Genomic DNA, 26,102 nt, shown 5'->3' with positions numbered 1-26,102 from the left:
CCTACTGGGTAGGCCCGCTTCTGCCCGCGATTGACTCCGCGTGGCACTGGGATGAGTCTAAGGTCCTGGCCATTTAGATCACCCATTTCAGTGGGAGTTGATCCTCCTCAAGGAGATGCTGTCGAATATAGTCCGACCTCAACCCCGCCACACAAGCATCTTGGACCAGGTCTTCCATGCACTGGGCCACCGGCCAGGGACCGAGAGGTTCCCCAAACAGTCTTTACCCAGTGTGATCAGGGCTCAGATGAACTCTCCTTCCGACTCACCAGGCCGCTATTTTCTGGACACCAGGAGGTAATGGGAGTAGACCTTGTTGATCTTGGGCTTGTATTGGCCCGTAGTTCAGCCATCGCCTCTGCGTACGTCGTGCAGCTTCTGATGGCCTGGAAAGCCTTCTGACCTTCAGCCTCTTTTCATCTAAATCGACCACTCCAGCAGCGGCCTCCAGAAAGTTGTTGAAGCAATTGAACAACTGCTCGAAGGGTTCTGATGCACCCGGGACTTGGGGATCCACCTCTAGCCGATCGGGACGCAGAAACTTCTCCATTACCGGAGACGTTAAAATTTCTGTACAATAAATTGTTGGGCACTACCAATCACCCAATAACCACAAGGACAAAGATGGAGGGAAACGATAGGCTTTATTGTACAGAAGACTTGAGCTGGCCCGGATCCAAGCTAGGGAAGTGCAGGGAATGGAGAGGTGGCCCGACCTTTATGGCCTAGGTCCCAGGGGAGGAGTCCAGGTGAGAGTGTCTGCAGGGGCGGGCCAGCCCGAACCAATTAGTAAACACAATCCATATCATGACACCTTCCAAACCAACACTTATTACGGTGAAACAAGCCATAAACCCTGAAGCAGACCTTTCAGGCCATTGAGTCTGCACCAGTCCTCAAGCACCCATTCTCACTAATCCCGATATATTCTCCCCACATTTTCATCAATTCCTCCCCCCCCAAAATTCCACACTCACCTGCACATTGCGACCAGTGGCCCGTTAACCTAGCCACCCAGACATCTTTGGGATGTGGAAATCAACCAGAGAACCAGGAGGCAACCCATGCGGTCACAGGAAGAACATGCAAATTCAAGGCAGAGATCTGGATTGAACCAGGCTCTCTGGAGCTGGGAGGCAGCTTGTTTTGTCAGATCAACCGCTTGCCAGAGGGAGGGGCTCGTGGGCCACCTCACCAGCGCTGATATAACCTCAAGGGCTGTGCTGCCAATTTCTAGCAATGCAGCAAGGTGCCAACTCAGCAAGCTTGCAATTCTTTAAGATATCCCAAGAGGGCATCAGCGCATAACCTTTTGCTGATCTCTGGGGCCATTTTGCTGCTTTACAATTACTTCAACAAGCTAAATATTTAGCATTTCAGGAGAATAGGACAATTATATGCAAATTACGTTAAGATTCGAGGCGAGAAACCCATGTAAGGCTGCGGGCGACTGTGGTCAAGGGACTAAAATCAGGCTGCAGACTGCTGGAGACTGGCTGAAGGGGTACCAGGTATTGAAACTGGGATGTGAGAGGCTTCCTCATCGTGTCAGAGGTGTGCAACTGGAGCTTGGGTTGCTGATGTTGGACTGAAGGCTGCGTGGCTGCGGGAATGCTGGAGGTGAGGCCGTGGACTCTCTTTTGGAGGGACTCTCTCTTGCTTCTCTTTCTCTGACTGTAAGGGACGCCGGACAATTTTTGTTGATGAAATTTTGTGTAATGTTACATTTTTGTTTTACCACGTGACAATAACATGATCTTGAATCTTCAACCATCTTCAGAGAAAATTGAAAAGCAAATAAATTTTTGCATCATGGGGAGGTAATTAAAAATTTCAGTGAAATTTCTGCACCTCTTAATGATAAAAAAGTAACAAAAGGTACTGAATTAATGGTCTACGATGCTTGCTACTGGCAACCCACATTTCTGGCATCCACAGTTTACTAGATTCAGCTGGGCAGATAGTGGAGGACGGGATTGAGGCTGATGGTGGTCATGAGGTGAGAGGATTAGGTGGGTATCATTTACTAGATTCAGCTGGGCAGATAGTGGAGGACGGGATTGAGGCTGATGGTGGTCATGAGGTGAGAGGATTAGGTGGGTATCATTTACTAGATTCAGCTGGGCAGATAGTGGAGGACGGGATTGAGGCTGATGGTGGTCATGAGGTGAGAGGATTAGGTGGGTTTCATTTAATGCACTGTGATTCGAGGTGAGGAACCCAAGTAGGGCTGCGGGCGATGTGGTCAGAGACCCAAATGGCCAAGTAGGCTGCGGGCGATGTGGTCAGAGACCCAAATGGCCAAGTAGGCTGCGGGCGATGTGGTCAGAGACCCAAATGGCCAAGTAGGCTGCGGGCGATGTGGTCAGAGACCCAAATGGCCAAGGTGCTCCTACGGTGACTGACAAGTGCTGAGCATCGGGGGCAATGGGTAATGAGAAAATGGTTTAAAGAAGGCCCATTATTGGAGACATAGAGCAACACAGCATAGAAAAGAGCCCTTGGGCCCACCAAACATTTACACCAATCCTTCATTAATCCTTTCTCTTTTTATATATATATTTATAAATTTTAAATCATATAACATTAATTATAACATATTCATACAGATATTATAATTAATCCTATCTTTGATTCTCATTAACATCAACACCCCCACTGTCACTCAAAGCTTCCACCACCCAATTAACATACGAACTGACATGCCTTTGAGGAAGGAATCCAGAGCTCTCAGGAAAACCCACACCATCACGGGGAAAATGTGCAAACTCCACACAGACAGTACCCAAGGTCAGGAATGAAGCCGGGTTGCAGGGATGGTGAAGCATCCTTCCAGATGCACTGCTGTGTTGCTCATTTCGTCATGTTATCTCTTGACTGGACAGCGTGAGCATAGGGTGGCCTTCAAGGTGAGACAGTTCTCTGCATCCATGAAAGGTTGTCCATTACCCTGATACCCGCGTTGATTCCACAATCAACTTGGATCTGCTACCTCCCTCGTGGCTGGCACACCATGTTGACCTGAGGAAGATGCTTCAGTTGAGGGTCAGTACAGTACACCACTGACCTTGACAGACAAGACTCATCAAAAAATCCAGTCAGCAGCACCTTGCATTATAACATTTAAATTATACACCCTTGAGATTACCCAGAGTAAAATCCCAAATTATCCTCTGAGTTTACTATCATAGGTACTTCAGTTGTCTACTATAAAATTGCCCCCAGGGGTAGGTGAATGGCAGGAGGTTCAGAGGAGTTGAAGCCAAAATAAGTGAGGGTTTTGAGTGGAGAGTAAGATGAATGGAGTGTTGGCATTCATATCTGGAGGATTAAGATGTAAGAGCAGGATATAAGAGCATGGTCTCAGACTTCATGTGATGGCACCAGTGAGGCCTCACTTGGACTACAGGGTACAGTTTTGGGCTCCTTATTTAAGAAAAAGATGTGTTGATATTGGAGAGGGTCCAGAGAAGATTCACAAGAATGATTGTTGGAATTAATGGATTAGCATATGAGTAAAATTTAACAGCTCTTGGACTGTACTTCTTGGAGTTCTTCGAATGCCTGGACAAAGAAGAAGTGGCAAAGTTGTTTCCCATAGAAGGGGAGTCTAGGACAATGGGGCACAAGTTCAGGATTGAACGGTGCCTATTTATAACAGAGATGCAGAGGAATTTCTTTAGCCAGAGAGTGGTGAACCTCTGGAATTTGCTACCACGGATGGCTGTGGAGGTCAAGTCATTTAAGGCAGAGATTGATAGGTATCTGAATAGTCAGGGTATCAAGGTTTAGGGGGAGGAGTGGGGTTGAATGGGAGAATGGATCAGCTCATGATGGAATCACAGAGCAGACTTCATGAGATGAATGGCCTACTTCTGCTCCAAAATCTTAAGGTCTTAAGATGAGAATGCTCCTTGAGCTGTTTCAAACTCAAAGGTTCCCCTTCATTGTCACGTAGATATAGTTAAAATGTAGGCTAAGTATCTGATAAACATTGTTGGTGGCAATGGATACCTCATGGTGTCCAAACTTTTACGATGACTGGTTTCATGTTGTTTCTTTGTAAGTTTGCTTGTTCTCTCTCCAATAACTGCAAATATCCTGCCTCCCATCCTTTCATATGGTCTAAACTCCTCTTCTGAGGCAGGCTTTGGGCTCAGATGGTACAATCCAGGCAACAGCAGCACTAATGGGAATCTTTTCCAGAATCTTGACACATTGGGAAAAATTCTCAAATTCTTATCCTTTTTTCTGTTTTTGCCATGTAAGTTTTGGCATTAAATATTCTGATGTAATTTCATAAACTTACAGCTTTGAGCAAACAGTACAATCACAAGCTAGATCTCTATTCTGAAAAGTCAATATTTGTGCTATTAAATGAAAAAGGTTGGCTGGTAAATATCCATGCCACAGTTTTGCTTTCTGAGAAGATAACTTTAATTCTCAGTGTGGTACTCTACACCAACCCTTAGTTCATTCCAGGCGAGCAATCGAATGAAGATCCTAACATTAAAAAAATATATATATCCTACCACTCTATATAAGCAGAGGAAACAGGAACTGGGACATTGTTTTTTCTGTCTCCGGGCAATCAGAACTGGTAAAATATTTAACGGAACAGATCTTTGCACAATGCGCGCTGTTAAACATACTGGATCTCTTGTCCTTCACTGGTCAATGAAAATAGGGGAAAGTGTAAGGACATTGATAGGGTCTATCAATGACTCCAAAGCTGTAAAGTGAGGAATGATAGATTACACTTTAGACTTGTGGCTGGCCCGATTCCAAGTGCTTGACTGAGGACAGGGAGAGGGAGGTTGACCTTTATTCCAGGGACACAAGGGGAGGAGTTACCAGGGAGCGAGTCACCAGTGGGGGACGGGCCAGCTACCCATTGACAGTCACATATACACATATTTGTATCACCACACTGTCGAACTGTGGGTAGGTAGGGAAGGGAAGAATGAAGCAATAGTCATGGCATCCATCAAGTCGTATGTGTTTCCAAATTGGTGCATTAGTGTGTTTAACTCCAAAATAAGTCAATCCTTAGATTCATAAAACAGAACATTACAGCACAGTACAATCCCTACAAGGTCGTGCCAACCTTTATAAATCTACTCCACAACAAACGAATCCTTCCCCACCTCATACCCATAACCCTCTATTTTACTTGCATCCATGTACCTATCTAAGAGTTTTTTAAATATTGTACCAGCATCCCCCACCACCTCTGGCAATACACTCCAGGCACCCAGCAAATGTAAAAAAAAACATACCTCTGATATCTCCCCTAAACTTTCCTCCACTCGCCTAAGTCAGATGTTCTCTCGTATTTGCTATTGTTACCCCAGGAAAAAAGGTCCTGGTCCTCTTGTCTTTTCTTCTAAAAATATTTTTATTGAGTCTAACATATAAACATAAATACAGAATTGACAATGACAATAATAATTCATTTGTATACAAGTAAGCACGCAAAAAAAAGCCAATAAAAAAAAGTAGGTAAAACTACATCAATAATTGTTTATACCTCAAAAACATTCAACTGAAGTGATCTATGTGACCATGTTAAACCCGTTTGTTGAAATAACTTGTATAAAATAAAAGAAGAAAAACTAAAACTAACATCTAATCTACCCCCTCCCTTATCAAGGTAACCTTAAATAATTAATTTTTAAAAATCACTGGCGACCCCTGGAGAACAGGCAATGAACCACCAGGTCAGAAAATAATTGTTTATCTTTAATATTATTTCTAATTTCTCTAAACTTAAATAGGACATTACATCATATAACTACTGTGTTTGAGTAGGGATGATTCATCTTTCCATTTCAATAAAATAGCTCATATGGTTATCAACATGGTAAAAGCTAAAATATTTTCCTGAGATGCCAAAATAGGTTTATCTGATTCACAAGAAAAAGCAAACAAAGCAATTAACAGACAAGGTTCCAAATTAATCTTAAGAATTGTTGATAAGGTTTGGAAAATGTCTTTTCAGAATCTTTCTAAATTTTGGCACACCCAGAACATATGGATCAGAGAAGCTTCTGTCTTATCTAATCTATTAAATCATCTTTCATCCTTCATTGTTCCAAAGACAAAAGCTTTTTCTCAGTCACCCTTGCTGCAAAAGACATGTTCCTGTGTTAGCTTCATTGCATCTATTTATACCATCGCACACTGATAACGCTGGCTCTGATCGTCCTGTATCGTCCCATTCAACCCCACTCCTCCCCCTAAACCTTGATACAGGAGGATCAGAGCCAGCACCACCTAGCTGAGGAACAACTTCTTCCCACAGGCAGCGAGAATGCTGAACGGCCAAAAGGAACTGCTCACACTGACCATCTGAGACTCTCATTTGTACAAAACAAAATTTATCTATTTTATAGATAAAATACTTGTCCTGCATATATATTATTTGTCTGTATGTGTGCTATGTCTTGATGTGTGTCTGCATGTTTTGCACTGAGAACCGGAGAGTGTTGTTTTGTCGGATTGTACTTGTTCAATCAGATGATAATAAACTTAACTTGAGCTCTTCCCCAAAGGGAGCAGCTGAAAGATGCTGTTTGCAGGATGAATGGGATCCTCAATGATTTTGCACACCCTCTTCAGACAATGATCCCAGTAGATTACATCAATGAGGAAAGGGAAACTACGGTGATCCTCTCTGCCATTCTTATGCTCCTATATGGTTATAGTGTGGTCTAACCAGAGTTTTACAGAACTTCACCTGATAAACTCTTGATAAAAGGCCTTGACCCAAAACAATGATTGACCTCTTCTACCCATGGATGCTGCCCAACCTTCTGAGTTCCTCCAGCAACTCATTGTTCACTCACTGAGTGTTTCCGTCTCTGATGGGAATGCCACCCCTTTGTCTTTTCAACATTTAGGTGCAGTGATGACTGCTGCTCAGCACTGGTTGTGTGGGTGTTGAGCCTCTTCCCACTTCATCCAGTGCTGTCCCCGTCCTCCATGAGATAATACATCAGCAATGAACTTCACCCCACACTGGTGTGTTCAAATCCACCTCAATCTGTAGGTCCAGGTATACCATTCGCTGGGTATAATTATTAAGTGTCACCACTCATCAAATTTCCAAATTGTTTCAATCCAGGCTAATTTCCATTATTCACCCCCTCCCCAATCTCTCTCTTTCCCTACTCCTCCAGCTTCATACACTGTTCCTTTCCTTCTCCTATCAGACAGCTAATCTCCTTAACCCTCCACTCTCTCCCCATGACTTAGCTTCCTTCCAATTTATTTATTTTTAAATGAAAGTTTATAGCAAGATTTGCACTATAATGCAATGTATTTTATGACATGTTCATGACAATAAATTATAATTCTACTCTCCCACCTGCTTATCTGTTATCTCTTATCTGTTATCCTGAGCTCCTCCCTTCCCTCCTCTCCCCTTCTCCCCCCCCCCACCTTTTTATTCAGGCATCGACCTTTTTTTCCCGACTCAAGCCCAAAACATTGGTTACCCTTTCCTTCCTGTGGATGCTGCATGACCTGCTGAGTTTCTCCGGCACATTTGTATATTGCACTAGACCCCACCATCTGCAGATTTTCTTATTTGGCAGGAGATGAGAATCTGTGGTATGCCCAACACCAAGCCCCACTGTATTGTTACCACCAATGCTCCTCCTCAGAGTTTACCAGGAATCCAGGGCAATGAAACCCACCCCATCCCAACTCCGCCATCAAGGAGTGGTCTGGCTCCACTTCACTCTACTCTATCCCACCCACCCCTACACTCCTTCTTCAAGAACTGGTACACTGCAGCTGGTTGCCAGCCTCGGCACGGCCTCAAAAGCAGTGGCGGATTAACCATTAGGCTGAGCTTGGAAGGTAAGGATAAGGTGACAACAATAGAAATGTCACTTTAACAATGCCAAAGGGAACTAAACCTCAGTATTAAAAGTATATTAAATTGGCCTTCACCTATTCACTGAAATCAAAAAAAACAATGGGCCCACTCAGGCCAGTGCCGACAGAAGCTCAAAGTGGGATTAATGGCCGTCTCTGTAGCCCATAATCCCCCACACAGCTGGAACCGCTCTGCCTGTGCCATGGAAATGCACATGCCTGCCTTCTATTCATAAATATGTACCCAATTGTCTTTATAGTATTAAATCCAACAATTATAATCATAATGCAGGCAACTATAAATAACCCATACACTTCAGAAAATGTTATTTTCTATTCAAATACAATTGCACGGGGGTGGGTCGTGGGAGTACTGGAAAACTAATGTTAATAAAATTGTTCGATCTAATTTGGCCTTCATGTATGTATAGTGCTTCTTTGAAATAAATACAAGATAAAATCCACTCAGATCATGGGCCAAGGACTCGAACATGTCCCGTCTCCTCTGTGCGCATCCAAATGAAAGGCGAATTTATTCTCTGAACTGGGCAGTGGATTATTGATGTGGAGTTCCCTGTCGGCCTCTTCAGAAATTAAATTAAGGGTAATGCGTTACAAAGCAACAACTGGTCGAGACCAAAATAAAATCTAAATTGGTAATATTCACACAAATTAGCATGGGCTTTAGTGGTCTATATCCAATGGACTTTTAATAAAATGTAATTTTCATCTGATCATTTGCACTTTTTAATTTGAAATTCATATGTGAAGTAATAATGGGGCGGAGAGTTCCCCTGGACAGGGCATCGGGTGGCTCATTGAGCTTGTCCGGCTGGTACAAGATCCCATAATTGTAGGTGGACAGCTCCATTCTCCATACCATGATCTTGTTATTTTTGATTTTACCCTGCTTTTTATTGTTAAACATAAAAGCGACGGCTCTCTGATCTGTCAGCAGGTTGAATGGTCTGCCGGCCAAGTTGTGCTTCCAATGGCACACGGCCTCCTCTATAGTTTGTGCCTCCTTCCCTGTGTTCAGGGCCTTGGAGGGTGGGGGAAAAAATTGCCACTGGACTGCCTGCTTGGTTCAGTGTGGCAGCTAGAGCGAAGTTGGAGGCATCACTTTCCACTTGGAATGGGATGGATTCATCAATGGCGTCCATCCCCACCTTGGAAATCTCATCCCTGATGCCACTGAAAGCCTAACGGGCCTCCACCAATGGGGGGAAGATCGTGGTTTTCACTAGGGATTAGGTCTTGTCTGCATAGTTGTGTATCCATTGGGCATAATACAAGAAGAGCTCCTTTTCTGAAGAGGCCGACAGGGAACACCACATCAACGATGATGGAAGTGGATCGGCCCAAGATGGCGACACAGGCTGTGGTCTGCACGTGGCACTGCTAGAAAGGTGCTTAGAACGACATACTCTGGCATAGTGACCTTTCCTCTGCCAGTTCGAGCAGGTTGAGCTATGGGCCAGGCAGTACTTTCGCGGGTGTTTGTTTTGGCCGCAGTAGTTGCACCTCGTATCCTCAGCAATGGCAGTGAAAGTCAGAGGCCCCGAGTTCCAAGATGGTTCCGCCCATTCTCCCCACCTGGTGGCTGCGTGACCCACTGAGTAGGCCACCGCATTCTTTTGAGCAGTCTTCATCGCTCGGGCCACCTGCACCACTTCCTGTAGTGACCGATGCTTTTCTCAAGGAGTCATTCCTGTATTTGATGGGAGCGGAATCCAGCGACTAGCCCGTCGTGGATGAGCTCCTTCTGGTAGGTTGCTGCAGTCATGTTCTTGCACCTGTGGTCTTGCCCAGCTCCTGCACGGCCCTCATGAAGTCGTCGACCGACTCACCCGGACCCTGGCGTCGGGAGCCAAGCTAGAAGCATGCGTACATCGTGTTCTTCAGGGCTCTGTCCTGCTGTTGGAGTAGGGCCATTGCTTCTTCATATTCAGTGCAGTTATGAATCAATTGGTACGCTTGGTGTCCCACCGCGGCAAAGAGCAGGTTGTACTGATTACCATCGGCTGTGATTTCATGGCACCTCAGGTAGGCCTTCAAACAGTGTAGCCACATATCAAACTTTACGGAGGCCTCTGTATCCTTTGGATCGATCTCCAGCTTCTCCAGTCAGTTTGCCTTGTCCATGGAACTTTAAAATTCTGATTAATAAATTGTGGTCCAATCAATGACCACTCGCAGACATGAAGCGTGAGTCAAAGGCTTTATTGATCAGAAGACCCAGACATGCCTCTACATGCTGCTGGCTCATGTCCAAGGCAAGGATGAGGGAGGACACTAGGGATCTCAGCATTTATTAGGGGAAGGGTACAGGTACAAAAGGCTGACCAGCCCACTGAGGGCCTGCCGGGACATACCCTCAGTTCCGTGTTGTTGGTTCGCTGCTCATTTCAGACACGTGTTCGGGAGTTCCCTGATCACAGGGCAAAGAACATGAACAACATCCTGGGCATGCTGTGTTAGGGGGACATTTCTGATGGTGACCATTTCAAGGAAACCAGGAGTTTTCCAGTGCCAGAAGGCGAAGCAACTCATTTATCAGTCTTGATTCAGTGAGTTTAGCGCAGGTAGTGTGGCCATGTGGCTTTAGCGCTCTTGCAGATGTGGGGCTACGTTTATTTTGCTGAACTGGTTGAGATTGCCCACAATCCCGTGAAGCTGCCACCCAGGGCAGTGCCAAAACTACAGCATGCCCGACACTCTGTAGCCCAATGACAAAGCGGGCGGGGACACTGGTGGGGCAGCTTGCATCAAGAGGCAGGTGAGGGATGCTCGTGATCCCCATCCATGGCTGGAGAAAGCATCGCTCTCCCGGACTCAACAGCCCCTTAACGAAGCCGGGTCAGGAGTTTCAGCTAAGAAAGGGGAGGCGATGCGAAAGGCTGAGCTGGGATGGAGGAAAGGTGACTGATTGGGGAGATGAGGAAGGGGTAGAAAATAGGCCAGAGGGAGAAGTGGAGAAAGGCAAAAGTTAGAGGGAGGAGAAGGGGTGGAGGAAAGGTGACTGATTGGGGAGATGAGGAAGGGGTAGAAAATAGGCCAGAGGGAGAAGTAGAGAAAGGCAAAAGTTGGAGAGGGGGAGGAGAAGGGGTGGAGAGGGGGGGAGGAGAAGGGGTGGAGAGGGGGGGGAGGAGAAGGGGTGGAGGGGGGGAGGAGAAGGGGTGGAGATGGGGGGGAGAAGGGGTGGAGAGGGGGGAGGAGAAGGGGTGGAGAGGGGGGAGGAGAAGGGGTGGAGAGGGGGGAGGAGAAGGGGTGGAGAGGGGGGAGGAGAAGGGGTGGAGAGGGGGAGAAGAAGGGGTGGAGAGGGGGAGGAGAAGGGGTGGAGAGGGGGGAGGAGAAGGGGTGGAGAGGGGGGAGGAAAAGAAGTGGAGGGGAGGAGGAGGGGGAGGTGAAAGTGTGGGGGAAAGGTGACTGATTGGGGAGATGAGGAAGGGGTAGAAAATAGGCTGGAGGGAGAAGTGGAGAAAGGCAAAAGTTGGAGGGGGGAAGGAGTGGAGAGGGGGGAGGAGAAGGGATGGAAAGGGGGGAGGAGAAGGGGTGGAGGGGGGAGGAGAAGGGGTGGAGGGGGGAGGAGAAGGGGTGGAGAGGGGGGAGGAGAAGGGGTGGAAAGGGGGAAGGAAAAAGGGTGGGAGGAGAAGGGGTGGAGAGGGGGGAGGAGAAGGGGTGGAGAGGGGGGAGGAGAAGGGGTGGAGAGGGGGGAGGAGAAGGGGTGGAGAGGGGGGAGGAGAAGGGGTGGAGAGGGGGGAGGAGAGGGGGGAGGAGAAGGGGTGGAGAGGGGGGAGGAGAAGGGGTGGAGAGGGGGGAGGAGAAGGGGTGGAGAGGGAGGAGGAGAAGGGGTGGAGAGGGGGGGAGGAGAAGGGGTGGAGAGGGGGGGAGGAGAAGGGGTGGAGAGGGGGGAGGAGAAGGGGTGGAGGGGGAGGAGAAGGGGTGGAGGAGAAGGGGTGGAAAGGGGAGGAGAAAGGGTGGAGAGGGGGGAGGAGAAGGGGTGGAGAGGGGGGAGGAGAAGGGGTGGAGAGGGGAGGAGAAAGGGTGGAGAGGGGGGAGGAGAAGGGGTGGAGAGGGGGGAGGAGAAGGGGTGGAGAGGGGGGAGGAGAAGGGGTGGAGAGGGGGGAGGAGAAGGGGTGGAGAGGGGGGAGGAGAAGGGGTGGAGAGGGGGGAGGAGAAGGGGTGGAGAGGGGGGAGGAGAAGGGGTGGAGAGGGGGGAGGAGAAGGGGTGGAGAGGGGGGAGGAGAAGGGGTGGAGAGGGGGGAGGAGAAGGGGTGGAGAGGGGGGAGGAGAAGGGGTGGAGAGGGGGGAGGAGAAGGGGTGGAGAGGGGGGAGGAGAAGGGGTGGAGAGGGGGGAGGAGAAGGGGTGGAGAGGGGGGAGGAGAAGGGGTGGAGAGGGGGGAGGAGAAGGGGTGGAGAGGGGGGGAGGAGAAGGGGTAGAGAGGGGGGAGGAGAAGGGGTGGAGAGGGGGGAGGAGGGGTGGAGAGGGGGAGAGGAGAAGGGGTGGAGAGGGGGAGAGGAGAAGGGGTGGAGAGGGGGGAGGAGTAGGGGTGGAGAGGGGGGAGGAGAAGGGGTGGAGAGGGGGGAGGAGAAGGGGTGGAGAGGGAGGAGAAGGGGTGGAGAGGGGGGAGGAGAAGGGGTGGAGAGGGGGGAGGAGAAGGGGTGGAGAGGGGGGAGGAGAAGGGGTGGAGAGGGGGGAGGAGAAGGGGTGGAGAGGGGGGAGGAGAAGGGGTGGGGAAGGGGGGAGGAGAAGGGGTGGGGAGGGGGGAGGAGAAGGGGTGGAGAGGGGGGTGGAGAAGGGGTGGAGAGGGGGGAGGAGAAGGGGTGGAGAGGGGGAAGGAGAAGGGGTGGAGAGGGGGGGAGGAGACGGGGTGGAGAGGGGGGGAGGAGACGGGGTGGAGAGGGGGGAGGAGAAGGGGTGGAGAGGGGGGAGGAGAAGGGGTGGAGAGGGGAAAGTGTTGAGGGAGAGAGGAGGGAGGAAAAATGTGGAGGGAGAGACGAGACTAGTGGAGGGAAGGGGAGAACGGGGAGGGAGAAAGGGTAAGAGAGGGAAAGAAAGGGGGGAGCGAGAGGATGAGAGAGGGAAAGGACGGGAAGTGATTGGGGAGAGAGGAGAGGGTCAAAATAAAGAGCTAGATGGGACAGATAAGGGGGGGGGGGAGAGGGCAACTGGACCAGGGCGGATCAGGAGGCGTCTCCGGGGAGGGGGCTGGCAGGAAGGCTGTGTAGGATCGCTCTCTGCCCATGGAACTGTCAGTGCGACCAAGCGACGATCCCGGGCGGAGCAAAGCCCGGAGAGCGGCTCCTGCAGCCGGGCACAGGCCATGTCCATGCGGAAGCTGAGCCGTCCACTGCCCGTCGGCCTCTGCTCCATCGCTCTGGTGCTGCTGCTCGCGGGATTGCGGGGCTCCTGGCGCCCCCGCAACCCGCCACCGAGCCGGGAGGAGGCGCTGCCGGGCGCGGAGGCGGGAGGCGCCGGCAGGTCGGAGGCTGCCGTCGGGCGGGTGACTTATGTCAGGAGTTTGAAGCGGGATGGTCCCGCGGCCCGGAGGCTGGACGCCGAAAGTTTGGGGTTGGAATGCTGCCGCGATAAACGGAAGGTGAGTGAACTCTGGCGAGCCGGTCCAACTCCGCGGGCTGCAACACCTTCTGTCTGCACATGGCAGGAGAGCCTTGGTGGAGTCAAGCACCCTTCCTCCCTTGAGTTTGTGTAGCTTGCAACGAAGTATCTCGACTTGGGCGTTAAGCGCATCACTCAGTCTCTTAAGGGGGCGGAATACACAACATGACGTGGCTAGCACAGGTTTGGGTCGCCTCCTCCTGTCCCAAGCTGAGCTGAGGGCACCTTAAGGTGATTCGGTGGTGGTGGGGGTGAGACAGGTGCCATTGGGATGCAAAGCGTCGCTGATAGACTCCCTCCCTCACCGGATCCTTAAAATGGAAATCTGCGGCGTGTTAAAAGGCTCTTAAAGTGACGCGAAAGTTGTCCCCAGTGAAGAACTCTAGTAACCTTGGTAAATGTGAGGTTAGTTTAGAACAGGCTAATGTACTGGAGCGTGTGGATGTACTAATCATCCTAAAAACATGCGGGTTGATCAATTAATCTTCTTAAAAACAATTGTAAAACAAGAAAGTCTGCAGACACCGTGGTTGAAGTTAAAAACGTAAAGCTGGAGAAACACAGCCGGTCAAACGGGTACCTTGATGAAAGGCTCAAGCCCGAAACGTTGGATCTGTGTCTATCTTTGCTACATCAAGAACACTGGCTGAGTTTCTCCAGTACTGGGTCAAACCCTGCCTGTAAGAGGGTATTAGTGAGCCCCGTGCCTCTGCATTGAAGCCCTAAGCACAAATGCCGTTCTGTGTTAGTGACCTGGGGTGTTTGCCCGACCCTCTTTTCCTTAGTTGGGCGCCGTTCAGTCACGTCAAGCTGCCAGATCGTTTGCACTACTATAACTTACAGCACAGAACAGGCCAGTTCGGCCCTACTAGTCCATGCCGTAACAAATTCCCACCCTCCTAGTCCCACTGACCAGCACCCGGTCCATACCCCTCCAGTCCTCCTCTACTGCAAGCCATTTGCTCCGTGCGGGTATGGGAATGTGTTTAGCATGAGGACGTCTACATGGCACCTGACCTGGACAGTGATGTTGCCTGTTCGAGCTCCCTGCGGGGAAAGCGAGTAACGCGATCCATGAAAGAGGCATTCAGAAGGTCCCTTGGTCAAGTGGGCTCGGATTGACGGCTGCAGCCGGCTGGGCCGGGCGATCATTAAAGCAGCCTTGTGGGGCACGTCTCTGAAATGGGCAAGGGACAGCGAGTGCTGAGGTGCAGTTGAATAGGACGAAGGGAATGAATTAAGTTAGAACATTCTAGAAATCACTTGATTCAAGGATGACGGCTGTTGCACCATATTTGAAATCGCCTTTAACAACATTTTCCTTAATTTTGAATAAATTACTTGTGTGGACACTGCAAGCAAAAGCGTGAAAAAACTTTTTCCAAAAATAAACTTTATTCACAATAAAGGGTTTACTAAATAACCCCGTTCAGAGGCTCTTCACCTCTTTGGTGTCATGTCCGTACGTTTCCATCATTACATATTGTTACATTCGCTCTCGATTTAGCACCACTGGCTCCTTGTGTCTCCGTCCTCTGCTGTTTGACGAACTTCCCCTCCGGTCTCAGCCCCTCAGTGCCTCCTGGGGGGACTCCAGAGGAACGCGAGCTGTGCTTTATAAGTAACATGTTAAAAATTTGGGGGCGATGACACTGGGAACATCCCCCGAAGCACCGCCCCTGTTGCTCACGGAGAGACGAGCCCAATGACCCGTGTCAGCAGGCTCATGACCTCCTTTACGAATTGTAAATTTGTTTGGATTCACGCAGCCTTATTCTCATCGAATGGCTTTTGGGGCCAGGGGATTTTGGTCACATGAGGTGTGAATCAAATCAGATGGATGGAATCCTATTTCTGATTAACTGAGGACTGTTGTCTCAGTACACGTTGAAAATGCCCTGTTAACCTTTCTCTGCATTTATTGATGAAGCAGAGAGAGGAAATTGAGGACGTACGAGAGTTTTTGATCATGAAGTGTTTCCTTCTCATGAATCTGTTAAAATATGTAATTGAGGCACATTACTTGTGCTGTGTGAGAATGTATTACATTCAAATTCATGCATATGGTTAAAATAGTGCCTGTGTACCCCCCACTTCTTGCTAGTCGATAGGTAGCACTGGTTTATACTAGTTAAGTTTGCTTTTAGGAGAATGATGTTCAGCACTCATTTCTTTTTAGACCATTGGTTTTCAACCTCTTTCTTTCCACTCACACACCACTTTAAAGAATCCCTATGTCATCGGTACTCTGTGATTAGTAAGGGATTGCTTAAGGTGGTATGTGAATGGGAAGATTGAGAACCACTGCTCAAGACCCAATTGTTACTGAAATATTTGCTTGAGAAAAATTGTCGTCGGCACATTTCCTTTGGAGTTCTGAAACCATGCACATAACGAGTCAATGAGGGACGATTAAAACGATTCAACCTTTTTTTCTTTCCACTCACATACCACCTTAAGCAATCCCTTACTAGTCACAGCATCTATGGCATAGGGATTACTTAAAGTGGTATGTGAGTGGAAAGATAAAGGTTGAGAACCACTGCTTTAGACAGTCCCTTCAGGGTCAAGGTTGACCTGCTTCAACTCCAGTCTGGGTTCTGAAATGGCTGATGGGTCTCTTTCCTGTAGGACATGTAATCTCCGCCATAGGTGGTACTCCTTCTGCTGTCTGTGCATTCATGTTGTCTTATTTCAGATTTCAGTTTATTATCAGGCTACACATCACATACAACTCTGAGATTCTTTTTCCTGCAGGCAAGGCAAAATTACCACTTATTGATAGGGCAAAAAAACTGTACTGAACATACATGTGTAAACAAATATAGACATGTAAACAAACTGTGCAATACACAGTGAGAAGAAATCTATAAAAGTCCAAATTAAGAGTGCTTAAATGAGTCCCTGGTTGAGTTTGTCGATGAGGAATTGGTGGAGGGGGAGCAGTCATTCCTGAACCTGGTGGTGTGAGTCTTGTGGCACCTACACCTCTTTCCTGATGGCAGCAGTGAGAACAGAGTGTGTGCTGGGTGGTGTGGATCCCTGATGATTGTTGCTGCTCTCCGAGGGCAGTTTTCCCTGTAGATCTTCTCGAGGGTGGGAAGGATTTTGCCTGTGATGTCCTGGGCTGTGTCCACAACCTTTTGCAGGGCTTTATGCCCGAGGTGTTGGTGTTCCCATACCAGACCGCGATGCAGCCGATCAACACACTTTCCACCACACATCTGTAGAAATTTGCCAGGGTTTCTGGTGTCATACTAAACCTCCTGAGGAAGTAGAGGCACTGACACTTTCTTCATGATGCCATTAGTGTGTTGGGTCCTGGAAAGTTCCTCTGAGATACTGACTCCCATGAATTTAAATTGGCTCACCCTCTCCACCTCTGATCTCCCAAGGATCACTGGATTGTATATCTTTGGGTTTCCCTTCCTGAAGTCAATAATCAACTCCTTGGTTGTTGGTGCACCATTCAGTCAATTTATCATCATCCTGTATTATTGCTGACATTCCTCCACTGAGTGGTCAAATACCTGGGATTCTAACGAGTTGCATTTTCACAAGGAGATTGTGAATGTTTTGAAATGTTTCTCTTTCCTCTTGGAAACCTCTGGCAAGCTTAAGCGCTCATTTCAAGGGTCTGGTGTGGCAGATGCAAATAGCATGTCTGGTTGTTTGAGTGTAGCCAGAGTCTTAACGCTGGGCATGTTTATCTTAGCAGGGATGCTGACATTCCGCCTCTCCCGCAAATAGATTTCAATGTTGTGGACACACTTTGACAGTTCTTCTCTTCTGTGTCGAGGTGTTGTAGATTATTCCAGACTTTGGAGGACTTCTGAGAGCAGGAATCTTTGCTGTCCAGCAGGTGATAAACTTGGGGCCAGGTTTCAGTTGTTATTGTCAGCTAGCTGCAGGCAGGCAGCAGGCCACATTTTTCCAGCGGCTCATTGTGGAACACCATCGCAGGGTAGTGCTCTTGTGGGCTCTCCCATTTGTCGAGGGTCTCTAGCTCAGCACACAGTGAAATAAAAAGAAAAATCGAATTTCTTTCCCTTCAAAACATGATGATTTTAAACCAATTACCCTGAATACCTTGGCCTCCATTTGTTCTGCATTACATCAAGACAAGCGACCCAGAAAGGTTTAACGATAAAGCCTCCACTAATTGACAAATTTCTATCTAATTACCTAATAATTACTGTTATCTGCAGCAGGGTTGAGGGTTTACAGCCGGAAGACACAGAGCTCAGATAGTTGTCAAAATAAGCTGAAGGGAGATGGAGGAGAATAGTTTTAATAGCTCCTCAAGCCACTGCAGTTGACTCTGTGTAGGGACAAGAAAGTGAAGGAGAGGAAAATGGAAGCAGAAGTAGGTTGCTCAGCCCTTGAAGGTGCTTCACCCTTCCCCACAATTAGGAGTAACCCTCCATCTTATGACCATCTTACCTATATACCCACTTCCTAAAATAATCCTCCTGTGAAAGAGAATTTGTCATTCAGCGAGGAAACAGGCCCTTCAGCCCAACCTGCCCATGCCAGCCACACTGGTCCCACCTGCATGCTTTTAGCCCTTATCCATCCAAATGTTTTCTTAAATAGAACCTGCCTCAGCTACCTCCTCCAGTATTTTGTTCCACACACTCACCACCTTCTCTGTTACCCTTCACTTGCTATTAAATCTCTCTCTGCTCACCTCAAACCCTTTGTCCTCTCAGTGGCATCACTAGGTTTGGTGTCACCCAGTGTGGTAACTCATGGTGTCACTGCCCTCATCCCCATGGACTGAGTGTACTGAGCGTAGAAGAAACAGGTGTATGTCTGGGGTGGCGGTGGCGCTGAGCATAAATTAGCATAGACTTTTGGCCTTGTAGGTACATGTACGCTGGGCTTACGAAAAATGTTTTTTTTTGTTATAACTAACTACAGGGATTTTTTAAAGAAAAAATAATAAATTTCTGTTGAAACACCGCTCTCAGTCATTATGGGTCACCTATTGCAGTCCACACCCCCTGCAAACCCCCAAGTGATGCCAGTGTATCCTCTGGTTCTCCATTCTGTTAGTCTGAGCAAAAGATTTTGTGAGCTCACCCAATCTATTCTTCTCATGATTTTGTACTATGAGTCCACCCCTTAATCTCCTGCCCTCCCAGGCAAAAAGCCCCAGCCTGCTCACCCTCTTCCCCCAAGTCCTGGCAAGGTTCTCTGCACCCTCTCCAGCTTGACAATATCTTTCATCCAGCATGGCGACCAAAACTGAGCATAATTCATCAAGTGGCCAGTACACAAAAGTGCTGGAGAAACTCAGCAGGTCCTACAGCATCTATAGGAAATAAAGAGTCTGAGACCTTCATCAAGGCATGAGAAAAAGGCAGACAGATGCCATGCCCTAAGTTTAACCCTGCCCTAAGTTCATCCGCCTTATCCGACAAGCTCCAGGGATTCAACTCCATTCTCATTTTGGTACATGATGATATTCCACTTGTGATCTCAACCAATAAGTCGGTGCTGACAGGGTTAACCATGGCCATCTTACCAGGGAAAACCTCTTCCCAATCTCCTTTGCTGCAAAGTTTCACCTCGTCTCCAATCTCCTGCTATTGTGGATGAATGGTAATTGAAGGCCAGCATGGGGTTGAAGTACCTGTTACTCTGGTGTGTGTCCCAATGAATTAAAAACTTTTCGACCTATGTCATTGTCATTCTGGAAACCAGATCCTCCCACCTACATGGATGTTGCTTGTGTAAGTGCACACTTTCGCTTGAATACTGGACCTGCAGGCCACAGTCAGTGAAGATTGGCAGCAACAAGCAGTATTCCAAGCTTTGTCGGAGGAGCCTATTCCCAGTAGCAGGAGGAAATGTTGGAGGTCAAGGTCTCCTAAAAAAAATGTCACATCCTCATCAGTCGAAAATCCCTGGCTCTGAACCACCCCAAATAGAAGAGGAAGTGGGAACTACTTTGGGCTTTACAATTGGAAGCACAGGGACACCCTTTGCAAACAATAGAAGGACTATATCTCAAGCTACCACCTTCTGACCCTGCCCTACACCTCCTCTCCCACCTACGGCAGAGGCTGTGGATTTAACATTGGATTCCTTGGACCCTGACCGTTAGAGAGGGAGGAAGCTCTGATCGATCCTGAGGCATGGCCTGCAAAAAGGAAGATAGCCAGCAGCATTGTGGACCAAGGCCAGTGCAATGATAGTAACCTGAAGTTCATGGTGACAGTGGCTTCCTGTGTTGTAGCTTTCCACTTCTAAAGGCTGCAGTGTTCATAAGATATCTCACAGCCACCTCCTCAAAAGGGCAATCGGGATGGACACTGAGGACTGGCCTTGCAAGTGATGGCCATGTTCTGTGCCTACAATCAAATACATTGCAAAACATGGCCTTTTAATTTTTAAAGAAATATATTTTCATCTCTCGTACTTACTTAGGCTATAAACCTAGTCTCTTTCTTCCAGTTCACTCCCACCCAACCCTGTGTACCTCCCAGGAAAGTCAGTCAATCAGTGTTTAAGTTCTTATCCATTGGAGAAGGACGAGACGCTAGTGCTTGACACAGTTGAAAACCGAAGAGGGGTGCATGTGTGCGTGCGCATACATGCATGTGTGGCATTATTTATTTATTTATAAATTTCGATATACACTACAGTAACAGGCCCTTTTGGCCCACAAGCCCGTGACGCCCATTTACACCCAATTGACTTACACACTGAGTATGCTTTTTTTGAATGGTGGGAGGAAACTGAAGCACCCAGAATAAATCCACATAGACATGGGGAGAATGTACAGGAAAGAGAGAGTTGGAATAAAGGGACCATATTGGTTGGCTGCCAGTTGCTGGTGGTGCTCCCTGGAGGTTGGTGTTGGGACCGCTTCTTTTTATGTTGTATATTAATGATTTAGATTATGGAATGACTGACTTTGTGGCCATGTTCGCAGGTGACACAAAGGTAGGTGGAGGAGCAGGTAGTGTTGAGGAAACAGGGAGACTACAGAAGGACTGAGACATTAGGAGAATGGACACAGAATGGGCAAATGAAATACAATGACTGGATGTGTATGGTCATGCATTTTGATAGAAAAAATAAAGACTTTTTTTAATGGGGATAAAATTGAAAATACCCAGATGCAAAGGAATATTCCCTTTTCCCTCTCCTGACTTTCACCCAGCTACCTTCCTCCTGCTTCCAAGGTGCAATTGCATCCTGTGACTCTTGTATATCACCCCCTCAGACTCCTGAATGATCTGAGTTCATCCAACTCCTGCTCAATTCCCTAACAAGGTCTGTAAGAATGAAGTTGTCAGCGATGCTGTTGGCTTCCCCGACTATCCACATTCTATAAGAGGAGTGTGTCCCTGACCTGGCTGCCATTCCGATCATCTATGAAAATGGGGAAAAAGTGTTAGAAAAATCTGGCCTTACTTGTGCCTCCTTGCAGAATCCTTTTCTTCCTCGTGGGCATCCCATTCCTTTCGACCAGTTAAGGGAGAGAATCAGGTGTGTGTATACAAGCCTGAAGAAAGTGATTTGATGAATGAGTGCTGTGACAGAGTATTTAGAGGTGGTCGGGAGGAATTGTTAGAGCAGCTTAGGCACACTCATTTTAAAACAGAATATTTGCAGGACTTTTGCAGAATGCTTTTTGCAGGAGGCAACAAAGTATGGACAGCAGCTTGCTTGGGAGACCATGTGATCTTTGCAGGCAGAAGGAGAACAGTTTTTCTCTCAGAGAGGGAGGGTGTGAAACAGAGGAGACAGAAATCAGTTCCTGAAGGACAAGCTGGCAAACTTTGGAAGGCTGCCTGGTCGAAGGAGAAGACTGCCAATGTGAAAGGTGGCCTGAAAGAAAGAGGATCATCTGGAGAACCCTGAAGGGGGCAAGTTTTGTCAGCAAGATTGATTGAGAAGGAATCAGTTGTGGATGTCCTGGAAAAGGAATCTCTCTCTGAAAACCAACAAGAACCCTCCTGAGTGGTAACCATTTGCCTGTTAAGCACCAAAGACTTTGTTAATGTTAACTTCTGTGCACAGTACAAGAATTGCCTGCAACCAGTGAGATTGGACCGTGATCCAAATAACTTTTCTAATCTTAAATATACATTACACACACCTGCGCTTAGTGTTAGAGGGGGGATTAAGTAGTTAGGTAGGTTAAGTAATAAGTTAAAGTTCAATTCTGTTTTCTTGTTCAATTATAATTAAAAACTACTTTTGTTTAAGTAACCCTGTGTTGTGGTGCATATCTAGTGCTGCTGGTTTTTTGGGTCCTCTGGACTCCATGACACCTGAACCCTAATCCCAAACTGTAGGAAATGAATTGACGGTGGCTGTTTGTGAATTATCTGAGGCCCCATGGAACCAAAATTGCTTGAGAGAACAAGTTATATCACTGATCCTATATTTCCAAATGGCACAGAAACAGTGGGTGGCATGTTTAGTGCAAAAGTTATCACAATCCTACTACAGCGCCTGCATCGCATCTGGTGCTGACTGGGAGGAGTTTCTGTGTTCTCCCCGTGATTGCGTGGGTTTCCTCCAGGTGCTCTGGTTTCCTCCCAGATACCACAGATGTACGGGGTTAGTAGGTTAATTGCTCACATGAGTGTATTTGGGTGGAGCAAGGTCATGGACTGGAAGGGCCTGTCACCATGCTATATCTCATATAAAACAGGCCATTCAGCTGCTCTCCACTCATCTCAATGTTAAACCTTGTTGACCTGTCCCTCTACTTCCTGCATCCTTAATGAGCTTATCTTCCTCGTAAGTGCATCAGTACTCTTTACATCAGGTGGGGACGGGTTATTGTGGTACCAGTCGATCATATTAGCCAAGGATCTGTGATTAATAGGTTTTAATCACCTTTAGAGGTCAGCACATCTTGCTGGGCCCGTTCCAAGGCAGGTACTGAGGGAGAGGTTAGGGTGTAACAGCCATTATGGGGATATCCAGGAAGGAGTTTCAGGGGCGGGCCAGCCCTATAACCACATACATACAATATACATAATGGTAGCACCACAATTATACTACCTATTTTTTGCTGTGTTGTCATTTACCTGTTAGTACCCAGTTCAACAAAGGATAAATGGTTGCTATTCAAACCATATAAGTGAATGATACAGTGTCATTGAATTTGGTCCATTTGATGTGAAGCATTGTACATTAGATTACATATTGCAGTGCTACTGACTGGCTGTCAGAGAGAGGGGAGGAGAAGCAACCAAGTGCCACAGGGGTGGTAATGATGTATTGAGAGAACAAATGTTACAATGTACATTGATGGGAATGTATAGATATGACTGACACTATGGGTGTGAAAAGATTTTGAATGGTTTGCTATGTTGTAAATATATTGTGAATAGAATCTATTTTTGGTTAAAAAATCGTTAAAATAAACTCTTGAAATGAAAAAAAATTGGAATGGAGCAAATTACTAATCTTGTTCTGAGGGTTATAACCACAGTATTTTTGCCTGAGGGTTGCCTTACAGAGTATAAAAGGACCATGTGCCATCAAGTGACAAGCCCTGACCTTATATTTTCAGTCTGAAACACAGTATGCATTCGACTTCAAAGTATCAACTTGGGACTGGTATCGTGTGGAGCTCAATAGGTGGCCACAAGAGATAGAAAACTAATGTCTTTTTTTAATATGATTTCATTGGGAAAACAAAAGATTTTATTGTAAAGCGGTAGCAAACTTTTAAGGTAAGAAAAGACTATTATCCCAGATTAGGATCTTTTTAACAATTCACTTCATTGCATAATTCAATGGGGGACCAATTAAATGTGAACAGTTGTAAATTACAAATGTAGCACCAGTATATTACAGGACCAGCGACCTGCGTTTGAATCCAGCACTGTCTGTAAGGAGTTTGAACCTTCTCCCCATGTCTGTGTGGGTTTCCTCTGGGTGCACTGGTTTTCCCCCACTCTTCAAAAAAAAATGTACAGGGGTTGTAGGTTGATTGGGGTATTTGGGCAGCACAGACTTGTGGGTCGGAGGGCCTGCTGTATGTTTATATTAAAATTTTTAAAAATTGTTATACCTTGCCAACCCATAAAGGTCTTGGAATCCACTTGCACTCTGGAGTTAACCAGACTCTGATTGACAGTGTAAATATCTGCATCCATATGTGCTGGTAGCAATTTACTTTTGGTCATGATTATTCAGATTCCAATAATAGATCAACGTATGACTTCTTGTTATGTTTTATCCAGACAGCTATGAATTTTGGCATAAAAATGAATTCAATGCATCCCTGCTCCAGCTTCAATTAACATTAAAAGCAAGGTTTTGGAATGATCTTGTAATCTTGTCCTATGACTCTGTGCAAACCAGTGGTTCTCAACCTTTTTGAGGTGATAGGTGCTTTGTGGTTAGTGAGGGATTACTTAAGGTGGTATGTGAGTGGAAAAAAAAGGTTGAGAATCACTGGTGTAGACAGATTGCTTTAGACCAGTGGTTCTCAACCTCTTCACCCATAGATCGCTTAAACCAGGGGTGTCAAACTCAAATTCACGGAGGGCCAAAATTAAAAACTTGGACTAAGTCGAGGGCCGAACTAAATATTTATTGAAAATTTTCAACAACATCTGCATGTTTTCTCTTCTTTCAACATATGTAATGTTAAACTTTAGGATATAACTTTAGGAGGATAATATTACAGGTCAGGAGTAGGTAGCTCAAGTTCACCCTTTGCTTGACCTGAGGGAAACCTATTTGGTCCCTGTGGAGATGTAGTCAGCATTCACAGGCTGTATCCATTTTGGCCTGCATCAGGACTCAGCATTTCCTGCTCACTCCTCAGGCTCTAGGCCTCTATTCACCCTCGACCCACCATCCCTCTACCTGACCAGTCCTTTACCCAACGTCTACTCACCCCTCACTCCACTCGCTCTGCCTCTACCCACCCCATCCTATACACGCCCCTCTACTGCCTCTCCCTTCAACCTGTTCCTCCCTCTACCCGTCTCTCACCCTCTAATCACCCCTCCCCTACTCGCTCTGCCCCTCCCCTTTTACCTCTTCCCTATCCACCCCTCCTTCTACTCATCCCTCCCTCTAACTGCCCTTCGCACCACCATAACTTCCCCTGCCCATTACTCCTCACCTACACCCTCTGCCCACCCCTGCTTACCCACCCACTCAGGCCCAGCGCGCTGCCGATCAGCCTTTGTGGACAGCCACCATCTCTCTCTTCACGTGCAGGGCTGAACCAGCCGTCCCTGGGGTCCGCGCGGGTGCAAGCGCTGAAGGCCGTGGCGACCGGGAGAAGTGCGCTCGCGCTGTGGAAGGGCCGTCCGGTGCCAGTCGCGCAGGGCTCGCACTGCCCGGGGGCCGTGCGCAGCCTGCCATGCCTGTCGCGCCGACAGGAAATCACAGGCGCTCGCCCATCCGCCGCACCGCTCGACAGGTGGGAGAAGTGACTGGTTGTGCGGGGAGCCTTCCAACTGGCTTGCCGGCTGATGACATCGACAGACTTCTCGTGTTACAATTTCTCGTGTTACAATGGGGAAGGATGTGCAATGAAGGGGGAGGATGGTGGGGGTGACATTACCAAAAAACAGCATCGGCTCTCGCTGCAGGGCGGGCCACCTCTAATACATTTTTGAAATGATCTTGCGGGCCAAATATAATTATATCATGGGACAATATTTGGCCCGCAGGCCAGAGTTTGACATGTGTGACTTAAACTATTCCCTCACTTACCACACACCTCCAGTGTTCAGGGATTGGGGGAGGGTGGGTGCTGGAAAACTTAACCTCCCCCTTCCCAGGATGGGAAATTTTTTGGATATTGTTTTGTTTTCATTGCCAAATTTACAACCTCATTTTACACATTGTGCCAGCGATAGTTAACAGATCCTGCAGCATCCATAGGAAGCAAAGATATAATTAATTAATGTTTCGGGCCTGTAATGGAGAGACTGTGGCCCCCACATGGTGGCATTGCCAGGCTTATATTCAGAGTACACATCGCATGCCCATCAAGGCCAGACACACCCCAAACCATCAAGATGACCCTCTTGATTGGCCCGTTCAAATGACCAGGTACTGGGCTCCAGGCAGCCTGCCTGGACCTAGCCCTGACCACCTAATTGGCCCAGGTAAATCACCTGGGCTGACCCCTGTTGAGCCCCTGCACTTGACTTCGAGCCATTGGTCACAGCAGCCAATGGGGCTCAGCCTGCCTCCAACTGATTGGACTCCCAATACCTGCTACAGGATTATAAAGGACCATGCTTTCCTTTGCTCTTTCTCTTGTCTCTTCATGGCCCATGAGTATCACCTCTATTGGGTTGGGGTGAGTCCCGAGGCCAGTCGGTTAGAGCTGTGTCTGTACCTTGATCTGATTGTTTACTGTATGTGTATTTGTGCCATTCCTAAGTTTTTTTGGTTTTCCCTCGTTACTCACAGTGCCATATTCATCCCCTTGCAAACGTGTGTTTAAGTTAATTTAGTGTTTAGATTCTGTTGTTCTGCATCTCTTGAGAATAAACTTGTGCTTTGAACCTCAATCTCTGTCTGGTTCTTAACCTGCGGGGCCCCCACGAACCTTCACTTATAACAGGGCCTTAGACCTTGGTCA

At 47.5% G+C, this 26,102-nt stretch overlaps 1 protein-coding gene across 1 annotated transcript in view; it reads left to right on the top strand.

Moving 5' to 3' along the window:
• The first annotated feature begins 13,061 nt into the window (after window positions 1-13,061).
• The window catches only part of mettl24 (methyltransferase like 24), a 133,861-nt gene continuing 120,820 nt past the window's right edge, over window positions 13,062-26,102 (top strand). Inside the window, exon 1 of the mRNA XM_069887593.1 lies at window positions 13,062-13,487. Within this exon, the coding sequence (XP_069743694.1) occupies window positions 13,212-13,487 (276 nt within the window). The 5' untranslated portion in view covers window positions 13,062-13,211. The remainder of the gene's footprint in view (window positions 13,488-26,102) is intronic.

The sequence above is a fragment of the Narcine bancroftii genome, chromosome 6 (genome assembly GCF_036971445.1).
Source record: "Narcine bancroftii isolate sNarBan1 chromosome 6, sNarBan1.hap1, whole genome shotgun sequence".
In the NCBI taxonomy this organism is placed as follows: Eukaryota; Metazoa; Chordata; class Chondrichthyes; order Torpediniformes; family Narcinidae; genus Narcine; species Narcine bancroftii.
Note: the sequence above shows the minus strand (reverse complement) of the source record. Positions and strands in the feature narration are given on the sequence as shown.